The sequence below is a fragment of the Lepus europaeus genome, chromosome 22, assembly GCF_033115175.1.
Source record: "Lepus europaeus isolate LE1 chromosome 22, mLepTim1.pri, whole genome shotgun sequence".
NCBI lineage: Eukaryota > Metazoa > Chordata > Mammalia > Lagomorpha > Leporidae > Lepus > Lepus europaeus.
Window position 1 is genome coordinate 37,178,468 of NC_084848.1, and position 15,149 is coordinate 37,193,616.

Here is a 15,149-nt window from a genome sequence, read left to right on the forward strand (position 1 = left end):
CACTGAATTTTTTCTAATTCAGAGAAATAGAATAAATAAATAGCAAAATAGATTAACTCTTCACTCCCTTATCAATGGTGGATATGTTCCAAGATTCAGTGAATGCCTAAAACCTTGGATAGCTTCATATATACATACATATATATATACATATATAATGAAATATATATATCCCATGTTTTTTCCTGTACACACATACACAAATTTAATCCCTTTTCCATATTAACTAAGTTTTTATGTGTTATGGCTGTAACTTTTGCAGTTTGAGATATAACAGCAAAATCAGCATGAATTTCTTTTTCTTTCTTCATGATTTCACACAGATTTGTTCTTGCCATAGAAATTAACAATCTCAGCATAGTTTTTTTTTTCTTTCCTTATTAAGTCAATAACTTTTACCTTCTTCACTTAAAGGGAGCACTTTACAGCTTTTCTTTGGCATATCCACCTTGGGGCCAAGTTGCACTTTAGGATCATTAGAAAGTAAAATAAGGGTTAACTGAACACAAACACTGTGTTACAGTGACAGTTGATCTGATAACCAAGAAGGTTGTGATATGACTAACACGGGGGAAGGATATGGGAATGAAGGGGCAGTATACAGGCACCAAATGCAACCTGAATACACTGGACAAAGTGATGAATCACATCCTGAGCAGGAAGAAGTGGGACAATGAAAGAGTTTACCAAGCTATTAAGATTAGCTGACAATTTAAAATTTTAAAATTGTTCATTCCTGGAATTTTCCACTTAATATTTTTGGACTGTAGTTGACCACCGGTAAACAAAAATTATGGAAAGCAAAATCATGGATAAGCAGTACTAGTCTATACACTGAGTAAAACTGAGAAACCCATGTGAGAGACCAAGATGGAGTTCCTGGTTCCTAGCTTTGGACTAGCCCAGACATGGCTACTGTGCTATTGAGGGAATGCACCAGCAGATGGAAGATCTCTCTCTCACTTTTTCTCTTTCCCCCTCCCAGTCTATTGCTCTGCCTTTCAAATAAGTCTCTTTTTAAAATTATTAAATAATTATGTAAGTTCCTTTAAGTAAACAAAATTTTAAATTAAAATGTCACACATAAAGCAAAATTCTGTACATTTACAGTACCTTTTTTCAGTCAATTTCATTATGGAATTAAAGATATGCTGCATGGGAGTGGGAAAATCAAATAAACAGATCTAAGGAAATGGGATATGGGACATTAACTTGGGAGAGGAGCATGCTGAAAAATCAGGATGAGGATGAATGGAGACTAAGGAAAGGAATTTAAGAGGATGAAAAAGAAAGAAAAAGTAAAAATCAATCAGAAACAAAAATAGTACTTTTGTCACATAATTACAGACAAAAATCAATCTTTATCTGTAATGCCTATACCACTAATGCCATTACCACTAATACCAAAAAACTGTGCAAGCCACAAATTTAGTAGCATACGTGGCTCATCTTCACCCTTTGTAGCAAAGGAAGAACTGGTCAATCTTGTGACTGGGGCGATACAAAGGAAAATGCATCGCTGTTCCCATTAGTTTCCCCTGTTTTACTTCTATTGCTAACTCATCACAACAAAACAACAGATTATACAGAGAATAGCAGAAGTTCTGCTGTCATCTTTCCCTCTACAAATTATTCTTGCTTTACTAACAATTAGAAGTATTAGTTCATAAAGTTTGTTATTTTTATAAGAAATTGGGACTGGCGCTGTGGCGTGATGGGTAAAGCCATCACCTGCAGTGCCAGCATCCCACAAGGGCGCCCATTTGAGTCTCAGCTGCTCCACTTCCGATCCAACTCTCTGCTGTGGCTTGGGAAAGCAGTAAAAGATGACCCAAGTCCTTTGGCCCCTGCACTCACGTGGAAGACCTGGAAGAGGCTCCTGGCTCCTGGCTTTGGATGGGCACAGCTCCAGCCATTGTGGCCATATGGGGAGTGAACCAGCAGATGGAAGACCTCTCTCTCTCTCTCTCTCTCTCTCTCTTCCTCTCTCTCTCTCTGTAACTCTTCCAAGTAAATAAATAAATCTTTTTTTTAAAAAAAAGAAAGTAGGCTGGCGCCGTGGCTTAACAGGCTAATCCTCCGGCACACCAGGTTCTAGTCCCGGTTGGGGCGCCGGATTCTATCCCGGTTGCCCCTCTTCCAGGCCAGCTCTCTGTATGGCCCGAGAAGGCAGTGGAGGATGACCCAAGTCCTTGGGCCCTGCACCCGCATGGGAGACCAGGAGAAGCACCTGGCTCCTGGCTTCGGATCAGCGCGATGCGCCAGCCGCAGCGGCCATTGGAGGGTGAACCAACGGCAAAAAGGAAGACCCTTCTCTCTGTCTCTCTCTCTATCCACTCTGCCTGTCAAAAAGAAAAAAAAAAAAAAGTAGCCTGTACCAAAAAATATGTGGAAACTGTGAAATTATTAGTGGCTTAGATTAGAACATACTCAAACTTTTGAACACAGAAAACTTGTCCACATAAAATCCAATGTTAAAGTTTAACCATACCTTTCTTTCAACTCCTTTCTCTTTTCAGTACTTTTGTTCTTTTCTTCCAGAGTTTCTGAAAGATTCTTAGTTTCATAGAGTCTCGCAATCTAGCAAACAGAAAAATGGGTAAGCAAAACAACTACCTGCAAAACAGTAGTGAGTGTATGTGTTAACTAATGAGTATGATTTTCCCTATATAATCCCAAGATTTATATTTATCAAAAATTGCTAAAACAGGGTCAAAATTAACAATAAATCACATCCCTTTAGCTTTTTTTTGTAACTCCACCAGCAAATGTTTATTTTTTTAAAAAGAAGTCAAAAGCAAAGTAGAGATGCTTCCTTGAATAGTAAATAGTATATAGTTACCATATACTCGGCCATTTTAAACAGTTCATAAAAAATGGAATTAAAAGATATATTTATTGGGGCTAGTGCTGTGGCACAGAGGGTGAAGCCACTGCCTGCAGTGCTGGCTTCACATGTGGGTGCTGGTTCAAGTCCCAGCTATTCCACTTCCAATCCAGCTCTCTGCTATGATCTGGGAAAGCAGTGGAAAATGGCCCAAGTCCTTGGGCCCCCGCACCCACGTGGGAGACCTGAAAGAAGCTCCTGGTTCCTGGCTCCCGATTGGCTCAGCTCCAGTCATTGTGACCATTTGGGGAGTGAACCAGCAGATGGAAAACACCTCTCTCTCACTCTCTCTCTCTGCCTCTCTGCAACTCTGCCTTTCAAATAAATAAATCTTTTAAAAAATACAATTTTGTTGCTGATAATGCTTGAAATTCATGCTTATGAAGGGTCTTCAAAAAAAAAATGAAACACAAGTATGGAAAAATATGCATGGATTTCAAAATTTGGGGCACCAAAATAAATCTTTTAATACCATTTTCCTTTGAAATACCTTCTTTTAAAAAAAAAAGTCCCTTCTCATTACTAAAATTATATTACTGTCACTTGGTACTTCATAAGTAAAGATGATAAATACATCCCCTTCAACAGAATTTCAAAAAAAATTAAAAAGTAGGTGTTATATTCAATTTTTTCTCAAAATTAGAAAGTGACTTTGATGGGTTCTCATCTACGTGACTGAAAGTTACAACTCAGTGGATGACACTAAAGATATTTTCAAGAAAATCTTAAAGGCTGGATCTAGTTCTAGCCTAGATGTCCAAAGATTATAAGTTCTAGCTTAAATTTCTAAAGATTATAAACTACACTCATAAAAATTTCAAGATTAAATTCTTACTGTTTTGTTCCTTTTTTTTCTTCGGAAAATACCTTTGTAGCTATTTTAACGCAATTCAATTCTGTTACTAAGTTACATCTTGTTCTCTCCTCTTCTTTCCTCAAACTTCAAAGAAGGCTAAACTATTTCCCAAAATTCATAGTCGAATATATTCAGTATATGAAATCATATTGGCTTCAAGGAAAATCCGAGGCAAATAAATTATTGTAAGCCCTTCCTCATACTCAGACTCTCAAGCATATCTCTAGTAAGACTATCAGCCAACATACCATTATACCTATTAATATATTAGAAACATATGACAAAATATATACCTGATTTAAGTAATTGATTTCTATTTCCATTTTTTCTGCTTCTTTCTTCAATTCAGATGAACTTCTGGTAAAACTGTTGGCATGTTTAAGAATTTCTTGTGTTTTACATCTCAAATTAACTCTTTTTATGTTAAGGAACTATGTCATATACATAAATTTTATATTTATGATATATATACTATATCAAAGTTAATATTATATAACATTATTTATATGTATATTCCATAGGAGCAATACAAATATCTGAAAACAGAGGTAAGACTAATAATTCATCAGACGGCCGGTGCCATGGCTTAACAGGCTAATCCTCTGCTTGCGGCGCCGGCACACCGGGTTCTAGTCCCGGTTGGGGAGCTGGATTCTATCCCGGTTGCCCCTCTTCCAGGCCAGCTCTCTGCTATGGCCCGGGAAGGCAGTGGAGGATGGCCCAAGTCCTTGGGCCCTGCACCCGCATGGGAGACCAGGAGAAGCACCTGGCTCCTGGCTTCGGATCAGCGCAATGTGCCAGCTGCAGCAGCCATTGGAGGGTGAACTAATGGCAAAAAGGAAGACCTTTCTCTCTGTCTCTCTCTCTATCCACTCTGCCTGTCAAAAAAAATAATAATAATAATTCATCAGACTAACAAAGATAATTTATTGTTTATGTTATATACTGAACTTAAAACATATTTGATCCAAATTATTTTGTTAGCATTTTTTCTTTCAGTTTAATATTTTCACAGGGTAGTTTTTTCCCCCAGTTTTTCTTAGCCAAGCTGTGTCATTTGGCATGACTAATAAAACATAATTAATTCAGGTCCAAATTTAACTTCATGTGTCCATTATCTATTTGTTTCAAAGCCAATATTAAAAATATACCCTGGGCCCAGTGGGTTAACATCCTGGCCTGAAGCGCCAGCATCCCATATGGGCACCAGTTCTTCCAATCCAGCTCTCTGATGCGGCCTGGGAAAGCAGTGGAGGATGGCCCAAGTCCTTGGGCTCCTGCACAGGCATGGGAGACCAGGAAGAAGCTCCTGGTTCCTAACTTCGGATTGGCGCAGCTCCGTCTGTTGCAACCAATTGGGGAGTAAGCCATCAGATGGAAGACCTCTCTCTCTCTGCCTCTCCTCTCTCCGTGTAATTCTGACTTTCAAATAAATAAATAAATCTTGAAAAAAAACTACCCAATTTTTTTTTTGCTCTATAATGTTCATCAGTGCAGAACTGTGCAGGTAGATCTTCCATCTGTACTTTCTCCTTGAATTGGACTTGTATCAGTTTCAAATAGTATTTCAGCTATTAATAAACATCCCTCATGATTATTAGCTGAAACAATTTCATAAATTACTCTAAAACCTATTAAAGAGAATTAAAAATGAATTGAATAGTGACAGTGAATAAGAACTCCAAAGAAAAGACAAGCAATTGGCCAAGATGCCACTTGGATGCCTGCATCTATTGGAGTGCTTGAGTTGAAGTCCCAGCCTTGACCTCAATTCCAACTTCCATCACTAATGTGCACTCTGAAAGGCACTACATGGTGGTGCAAAGACCTGGGTCCCTGACACCCATCCTGGTCACTTGGATTGAATTTTGGTTTCTGGCTGCTGAATGGCCCAGTCTCATATGTGTGGGCATTTGGGAAATGAACCATGGGATGGGACTGCTCACTCTATCTTTCAAAAAAACTTAAAACATTTATCAGATCTTCCTATTCTGCCTCAAAATCAGACAATTTATATATTAGAATACAAAAGTTTAGGTGAATGCTTGTATGATTTATAAAGCTATAGCTATCAAAATATCAATTTAATATTTTGCACATATATTTCACTCATAATCTTCAAATTCATCATACCTCCATTTTTTTCTTTCTTTTCATTTTATCTGAAAGGCAGAGAGACAGAGGCAGAAAAAATCTTCCATCCACTGGTTAGCTCTACAAATGCCCACATCCACCAGGGGAGGGCCAATCTGAAGCCAGAAACCTGAAACTCCAACTGGGTCTCCAGTGTAGGTGGCAGGAATCCAATTACTCGAGTCATCTGCCATCTCTCACTGGAATCCAAACACTTGATAATGGGATGCAGATGTCCCAAGTGATGTCTTTTTTATTTATTTATTTATTTTTTATTTTTGACAGGCAGAGTGGACAGTGAGAGAGAGAGAGAGAGAGAGAGAGAGAGAAAGGTCTTCCTTTGCCGTTGGTTCACCCTCCAATGGCCGCCGCGGCTGGCGCGCTGATCCAAAGGCAGGAGCCAGGTGCTTCTCCTGGTCTCCCATGGGGTGCAGGGCCCAAGCACTTGGGCCATCCTCCACTGCACTCCTGGGCCATAGCAGAGAGCTGGCCTGGAAGAGGGGCAACCGGGACAGAATCTGGCGCCCCGACCGGGACTAGAACCCGGTGTGCCAGCGCCGCTAGGTGGAGGATTAGCCTGTTGAGCCACGGCGCCAGCCCCAAGTGATGTCTTAACTACTGCACCAAACATCCACCTGTTTCATCATGTTTTCATGCACTGTTAAATCTCATTCCATTCCACATCCAACTCCCTTTACTCTTGCAGTATCTTCAGGATCTACCACTCTTTCCCCTTTCCCACTGAGAAGTTCACATACAGATGGGCAGCAAACAACAATAAAAACTAGAATAGGCTAAAACCAAAACACAGAGGGAGCAAGCCACAGAGGAGTTAAAAGGATGGTTTAGGATGAAGCAGACAGAAAGCAAGGTTAGAATGGAGGGATAAAGAAGACTTAGTACAAACATTGGAGTTGTAATCTGATAGGAAAGCATATGAAGGATTGTGGAGGTTGAAAGAGGATTAAAGTTTCAAGTTCATCAGCAGGGAAGATCTGACAAACAGGTGAGACTTAGGTGAATTAACAATGACTTAAGCACCTATTACAGTAGTACTGCATTAGAATTATTTCTTTACATAACTGTCTCTTCTACCAAGCCATAAGCTTCTTTTAAGAAAGATACAGATATCTTCTTCAGTACTGCCTGACACAGGGTTAGGTACTGAATGAATTTTTATAGATGAATAATTATAACTCACTTTATCAATTTCCATTCTAACAAGAAATAATCACTTGTTTTAACTAGAACTTTCTTTGATAAAACAGAGCAAAATGACATCTTCATTGATCTGGTTGCTAAAAGTATGTACTTTAAAGCCAGATACATATATCATTTTTAAAAAGATTTTATTAATTTGAAAGGCAGAGTTACAGAGACAGAGGAAACATAAACACACATAGACACACACACACACACAGATCTTTCATCTGCTGGTTTACTCCTCAAATGGCGGCAATGACCAGGTCGACCAGGTCTGGGGTCAGGCCAAAGAGAGGAGCCAGAACTCCATCTTGGTCTCACATGTGGGTGGCAGGGCCCCAAACACTTAGGCCATCTTTTGCTTCTTTCCCAAGCCCATTAGCACACAGCAGGATTAGAAGTGGAGCAGCTGGGACTCCAACTTGTGGCCATATGGGATGTTGGCACTGCAGAGAGAGGCATAACCTGCTGTGCCACAATGCTGGCCATATGTATCATTTTACTCTAAAACTACTTGCTTCTGATCACTTGAATGTATATGAAACTAGTACCAAATAACCTTTAGAGTGACTTCTAAAATATGAATTACTCACAAAACCAAATTCATGTTTTTCTTACAAGGGAAGCACAGTAACAATTAAAATACAGAAATAATATTTATCTAGTAAAAGATGTAAGTAGAAATGCTATTGTGGATACATGTGTAATGTCCATTTATTAAGTGATGGAAAGGGAGCAGGCACTGAAAAACAAAATCATAGTTTAGACTGATTTATTATATTTTTATTATGAAAATACCAAATTAAAATAATATATCACAAAATGTTAATACCTAGAAATTCCATGAGAATATTTTCATTGATTTTTAGTTGTTCAGAACATGCCAACACTCTGCTTTTAATTTCTTCATGTTCTCTTTTCTTCTCATAATATTCATGTGAATAGGGAGCTTCTGAATATTTTAGTTCGTATTGCTTCAAAACATCTTTATACTGACATATATAACCATGATACATTTCTCTATTAAAATGAAAAGAAATGATGTCCATATATCGAGTAATCTAAAAGCTTTGTAAAATCACTCGTTAAAGTCTCCTAAATTAAGCATACAAGGCAAATCAAAATCTCATTATCTATTTCTCTCAATATTGTCTGTTTCAAACTTTCCTAAATCTTACCATACTTCTCAAATCTACTCTTTGCTAACTAAGCTACTCACTCTTTACTCCTCTTTAACTTCCATTACAACCATCTTAATGGCACTATTCTCTCCAAGGTCACCAATAATCTAGTTTATCCAACTGAATAATCTCTTGTTGCTGCTCATTCTAATTAACACTGCAGGATCTGGTTGTTTCAATTACTTACTCCTTCTTGAATCTCTACTCTGCCTGGGTTCTAAGTCTCACCTCTTCTCAGGTCAGCTACTTCTATAGCAATGAGTTTTGTTTTCTTTTGTTTTTTTTTTAAAAAAAACCCTTCCATTTTCTTTAGCTAAACCTATCACATGAAATCACATTCTATGTGTTGCAACTTTGGGTTCCACACCACTCATGTACACCCCACAACTATTATATGAAGAAAACAATCTGGAGGAACTCCTCCAACCCAAATATTAATGGTTGTTCATCAATTAAGGCACAAGTCTTGAGTGGGACAGTTAATTCTTGCAAAAGGATATTAACTCTTCTTTCCTATTCAACTTGTGCTTGATCTACAAGAGACAATTATTTTGGTATATGAGCCCAATTTGATCTGCCACCTGTTTTTGTATGATCTGTGAACAAAGAATGGATTTTACATTTTTAGGTAATTAGAAAAAATCAGAAGAAACATAGTTCATGAAACATTTAAATTATATAAAATTCAAATTTCAGTGTCAATATTAGATAGCGCATCTATTTACATGTTGTCTAAAGTTTCTTTGTGTCACAACAGCAAAGTGTAGTAGTTAAAATAGAAACTGTATGGCTCACAAAGCCTAAAATATTTACTATCTAGTTCTTTACAAAAAATAGTTTGTCAACTCTGATAAAAAAACACTGAAGTTTTTCAATCCAGCTCTGTATAGAAAATAAATTCTTAGCTCTTCTTTTTACCCAATTTTTATCAAATACTTAGTTTCAAAAAAAATATTCTTAATAATTTTCTGAAAATATGTAAACTTTGTATTTCTCATATTTCTTATTTCTTGTATCAAGCTATACTACATGGAAGAATTTCTTAAAAGATACTGTAATAATTATCTCAACTTATCAGATGAAAAAAGAACAAGTATAAACAAACAGCTCGTATAATGAGAGGGAAAATAAGGATCACAGCCTTTTAATGGCTAGTATGTGAATCTTAAGAATGTTTTAATTTCTTAATACTACTAAACTCTGCCCAATTTAACAACATAAAGCAGTTGATCCAAAAACAAGCTTCTAGTCTTCAAATGTTCAATTGCTTGGAGAAGTTCAAATACTTGGAGAAGCAAAGCAGGAAGCAGAAAAACACCAAAAGAAAACAAAGCTTGGGTCATCAGTTTCAAATAAGATGAGCATGCTTTATGCATTCTGTTTATATTGCATATTTATACCCATTCTTCTAACATAATCTATAGAGGAACTTTGGCAGAGCCAGGTATAAGTCATGGTTCAAGAAGAGCCATTATTATCTTGTACGTTGCCAGCAACACCAGAGATTAGAAGAAACAAGCAGCTGATATCATACCCACAAATGTATTCATTTTCTTGTGTAAATTCTTGGTACTGAGTAATCAATTAAATTAACCCATGTGGCTTGTTTAGAAAGGAACTAAACTAACTGAAGTTAGCTATTTTGACTGCAGCTCAGATAAGTAATTAACAATAAACACTATCAGAGAGGTACACGTTTGATTGGTTTGGTTTAGCCTCTCACAGAATTATTTTTAACATTGATGTTTTATAGTAATGGCTTACACTGAGATTTGTCATAAGAAAAATGTATATAGAGAGCTTTACAACATATAGGTAAACCTCCAAAGGTAAGAGCCCAAAATATATGCAGTTTAAAAAAGAAAATAATCTCCCACAGTGTACAAACCTTCCACACTTTAATTAACATTTTTACAAGACATACTACTAATACTAACGTTTAGAATGGATAAGCTTAAATTAATATTTGTACTGTACTTGTCTTTCTCAACAGTTTCTTGACAGACAGTAAATTGGTCCTGCATGTAATCTTCATGCTTATGAAAAACATCACATGTTGGCTTCCAGCTATGAAAAAAACATGGTATTCATAATCAGCATCTAAGAATGATAAACAAATCGACATAATAAAAAATGAATGTAATCATTTAAAGAAAAGACAAGCTTACATCAAGAAAACTATTCCTGCAGCAGATAAAACCACCACCAGCAAAACCAGCTTCCCATATGGGCGCCGGTTAGTGTCCTGGCTTCTCCACTTCCAATCCAGCTCCCTGCTAATGTGCCTGGGAAAGCAGCAGAAGATGGCCCAAGTGTTCGGGCCCTGCACCCACATGGAGGAACCAGAAGAAGCTTCTGGCTTCAGTTGGCTCCACTCTGGCGTTTTCAGGCACTTGGGAAGTGAATCAGAGATGGAAGATTGTTATCTTCCTTTCTCCCCCCACCACCCCTGACTTTCAAATAAATAAGTAAACTCTGACTTTCAAATAAATAAATAAATCTTAAAAAAAAAAAAAAAAACTACCCAGGCCGGCGCCGTGGCTCAACAGGCTAATCCTCCGCCTTGCGGCGCCAGCACACCAGGTTCTAGTCCCGGTTGGGGTGCTGGATTCTATCCCGGTTGCCCCTCTTCCAGGCCAGCTCTCTGCTATGGCCCAGGAAGGCAGTGGAGGATGGCCCAAGTGCTTGGGCCCTGCACCCACATGGGAGACCAGGAGAAGCACCTGGCTCCTCGCTTCGGATCAGCGCGATGCGCCGGTCACAGCAGCCATTGGAGGGTGAACCAATGGCAAAAAGGAAGACCTTTCTCTCTGTCTCTCTCTCTCACTATCCACTCTGCCTGTCAAAAAAAAAAAAAAAAAAAAAAAGCCTACCCATCTTCTATCACTACCACTATCACCATTCATTATCCCTATGCTAAAATATTAATAATCATTAATTTTTACAAAATCCCTGCTTTTGAGCCAAAACCAGGAAAGGAGCAAAAGTGGCATGGCCATAGTTTGTATCATTTTGACATTTCTACTTTTACTCATTATCTAAGCTCAGCCTTTCTTTTATCATGTTTCCAAGATCTTTCAAAGAGCTGGGATAAGAGCTAAAGAGAGACTTTTTTTTTCTTTGAAACTTTTAAAGGACATGGTAATACACCTTGAGGGAAAAAAGAAACAAAACTAAAATGAATTTCAAAATCTGATATATTAAACTGAATATTCATTTATAAATTTTTTACTATGTAACTTGAAAAAATTACCAATAAGAAAAATCTATAATTAGTGTGTGCCATGTCAGCTTCCACTCCAAGTATTGATCAAATAATTCTTTTTCCTAATTTAAAAAAAAAAGTATATTTCTACTTTGGAAGCACAGAAAATTATATATAAGAAAATAACTATCATCTTTCTTTTTATACAAAATTCTTCCCTTACTAGCTACTGAACAGAACTTATGCTCAAATATTTGCCAGAATTTCTGATCATTTCCTTAGAAAACATTCTCCAAATGAAAATAAAAGATTCAAGGTTATACACAAAAACGCAATAAGAAATATGTTCACTAAGAAGTATGTTCACTAAGAAGATATTCTATATAAGTATTTTGATGTATATCCTTCTAGACTTTTCCTAATTTATATATAAACATGCAGTTATAATTAGGGGGGCCAGCTTTGTGGCATAGCCGGTACAGCCTCCACCTGCAACGCAAGCATAGGCTCTGGTTCATGCCCTGGCTGCTCCACTTCCAATCCAGTTTCCTGGTAATGGCCTGGGGAAAGCTCCTGGTTCCTGGCTTCAGCCTAGCCCACCCCTGGCTGTTGCAGCCATCTGGGAAGTGAACCACTGACAGATCTCTCTCTCTGTCCCTCCCTCTTCCCTACCCCCGGAAGTCTGACTTTCAAATACATAAATAAATCTTTAAAAAATTACTAATTAGGTGCATCCTATGAATATTGATCTATAATCTGGTTTGTTTGATTTTAATATACTATTTGTATCTTCCCATGTTAATATATATCTATATCATAATTTTATTGGCTACCTAGTGTTCATTCATATAGCTAAACCAAAATTCACTTAACCAATTCCTTCATGTTGAACACTGGTTACTTTGAATGTTCTCCTATCATACAAAAAAGGTTGATATAGAACCCAAACAACTCAAAAACAAGAAAATAATCCAATTTGAAAATGGGCAGAGGATTGAAACATTCTGAAAAATTTGAGGCTTCTCTTAAACAAACAAAAATCCTGAAAATTACTTTAAATTTTGTCACAGGAATTTTATATACTGAGCTTATTTACACCAACTGGACCTGAATTAGTGAGATCCTATGGCCCTTATTTCATTTTTTTGAACCTCCTGTGAACTCTTTCTACAGTGGCACATAACAAGACAATTTAAGACTTAATTCATTATTTTGCTAATATAGAATACTATTTTAAAGCAACAGCATCTTCATCTATAAACACAGAAATCTTGGATAAACAAATCTAATTACTGAAAGTTCATTTCTTTCCAATACTCACTCACTACAGTTGTTTTTGATCTCCTTACTATGTTTACAGTAATAGTCAATTTCTTCATCTGTTGTATTTATGGTTTCATGTATCTTACAAATAATTGCTCTGTTTTCTTTAATATCTTCAACACATTCTGGAAAGAGGAAATGTTTACTTTTTAGGGTGGAAATCATAAATTCCAAATAAACACACTAGGAAAGAAGTATGATAAGTCACCTAAAAGGAGAACTAGAGAACGGAGAATTGAGGCTTGACATGGGAAAGGCTTAAAAAACAGAGAACCAGGACTAGGCTTGATCCTAGTATCGGAAGGTAAAAGGGTTTGTGTTTGGGATTTACAAGAAATGTGACTTGTTCCTCATTTTTAACATTAGAGAGCTAGACTAAGGGACATATAAGGTCAATTATAGCTTATAATGTGAATTCATGTAAACACTTACTTATAATACTAGAATTAGACTATTTCTAACAAATATGAAATTCTATTCATCAATTCCACATCAATTTATTATTAAATGCACCGTCAACTCACTTGTTACTGGTAGTTACATAAAATTATATTTCTTGAAGAGACTGTAATATTCTGCACTCTTTATTACAAAGAAGATAACCACTCTACCTTTTAAAACTATTAAGAAATCAATAGTTCTATTTTTGATAGTATATGTGTATGGTCTTGAAATATTGTATTTATTTAATTTCGCTATTTCACTAATATTTTTCACAACTGTTATCCCAGAAAATGTGGCATCTATTAATCTGAGCCTCTGATTTCTGTGGATTTCTATAAGACAAAAAAATTTTCAAATATTTGAAAAAACTTATTATTTGACAAAAAATAACATATATTTCAAGAGGTTGTCTTGCACTTAAAATCCTTCACAAAATAATTAAATGCTGAATGCAGAAATTTATTACTGATAAACTCAAGTCACAACTATTTTTCCTAGGTGTAGTCATTACAGTGAACGGCCATAAAAGTTGTCACGTCTACTGCTAATTGTATATTATCTTATATGCCACAAAAAAATTAAGACTAAGATATCTTTATTATGCAGGACTACTTACTATTAATTCTTTGAATCACATCTTCTTTGGTACTTAGGTCTTGCTCATACTGGAAAACTAAGAAAAATAATTATTCTGTGACTTGTTAAAACGTCCAGTGGCAATACAAACCCTTTGTTCTATGTTTTCACTTTATACCTACCAAATTCTAGCAGAAGTCTGTCCAAACTGACAAACAGGTTGTCATTCATCCTGGATACTGAGTGGAAGGGAAACATGCGTAAGGAGAGCGTTCCCTAAGTCCCACGCGCGACAGTTTCGCCCCCCGCGCCATCCACCTGCTTAGCAGAGCATTGGCCACGGACCACGCGCCGGTCAGCAGCGACGCGCGGGGCATCCGGGCCTCAGCCCACAGCCCCGCTCGGCGCTCAACCGGAGGCGGCGCCTTCCAGAAGCTTTTGCTCGGAGTCGGAAACCTTTGGGGTCCGCAGACACCCGGGTTTCTCAGAAGGCTTTGCTGCGTAGACAAGGCCCTGGGCTGGCTCCCGCGTTGGCCAGCGCCAGCCCTTCCCCAGCCCGCAGCCAGGCTAGACCGCGCGGGCCGGCCGGCTCGCCTCCCCCGCACGCCTGGCGGCGGGCCCGCGTCTCCGGCTGCGCGCGCCGCCCTGAGGCGACCCCGGCCGCGCTGCCGCACCGCCTCCCTCACGCCCGCGCGCCACGGCCGCCCCACGCCGCCTCAGCCCAGCTCGCGGCCGGGAGGCGGGATGAGGCGACGCGCCGGCGGCTCAGCGAACGCCACCCCGGGAGGATCTGTGGGCAGGGGCGCCCGCACCTCCGGCCCGCCCGCCCGCACGCGCGCTCGCTCTCCCTCTCACACTCCGGCTCCATCTCTCTCGCTCTCTCCCTCAGAACCGCCGGCTCAGGAAGCCACCGCCACACGCAGATCGCCCGCCCGCCCACCGACGCAGACTCTCCTGACCCAACCCGGCCTCTGTCGCGGGGACGCCCCGTTCCACTGCGGCCCCCAGCGCCCGGGCCTCGACGCCAGATGCCGACGCCCGCCCGCCCGGCCTCGCCCCGCCCCCTGGCGCCGCCCCCGGAGCACGCGCCGAGCACGTGGTGGGCGGGGCCGGCCGCGCGCTCGAGCCCCGCCCCTGGCCTCGCGGAGCTGATCTGGGCAGGGGCTCGCAGGGGGCAGGTGGGTGCTGGTGACGTCATGGAGTCGCGGTTTCTGAAAAGTAATTTGGAGAACAGCAGTAAAATTGGAAGTAACTGTATCACATGACGGTAAACACTCGAATCGGTAATCAAAACTTAATTCTGCATTCAGATCTTTTATTTATTTATTTATTTATTTACTG

The 15,149-nt window shown here is 39.1% G+C and overlaps 1 protein-coding gene across 1 annotated transcript in view; it reads right to left on the minus strand.

Moving 5' to 3' along the window:
• C22H14orf39 (chromosome 22 C14orf39 homolog) overlaps positions 1-14,825 on the minus strand; it is a 68,156-nt gene extending 53,331 nt beyond the window's left edge. The window contains exons 1-9 of the mRNA XM_062181492.1: positions 14,768-14,825; positions 13,991-14,047; positions 13,849-13,905; positions 12,787-12,913; positions 10,238-10,327; positions 7,912-8,099; positions 7,779-7,821; positions 4,037-4,157; positions 2,492-2,580 (exon numbers count right to left, since the gene is read on the minus strand). Coding sequence (XP_062037476.1) covers positions 2,492-2,580; positions 4,037-4,157; positions 7,779-7,821; positions 7,912-8,099; positions 10,238-10,327; positions 12,787-12,913; positions 13,849-13,905; positions 13,991-14,039 — 764 coding nt within the window. The 5' untranslated portion in view covers positions 14,040-14,047; positions 14,768-14,825. The remainder of the gene's footprint in view (positions 1-2,491; positions 2,581-4,036; positions 4,158-7,778; positions 7,822-7,911; positions 8,100-10,237; positions 10,328-12,786; positions 12,914-13,848; positions 13,906-13,990; positions 14,048-14,767) is intronic.
• Between the last annotated feature and the right edge of the window lie 324 nt (positions 14,826-15,149).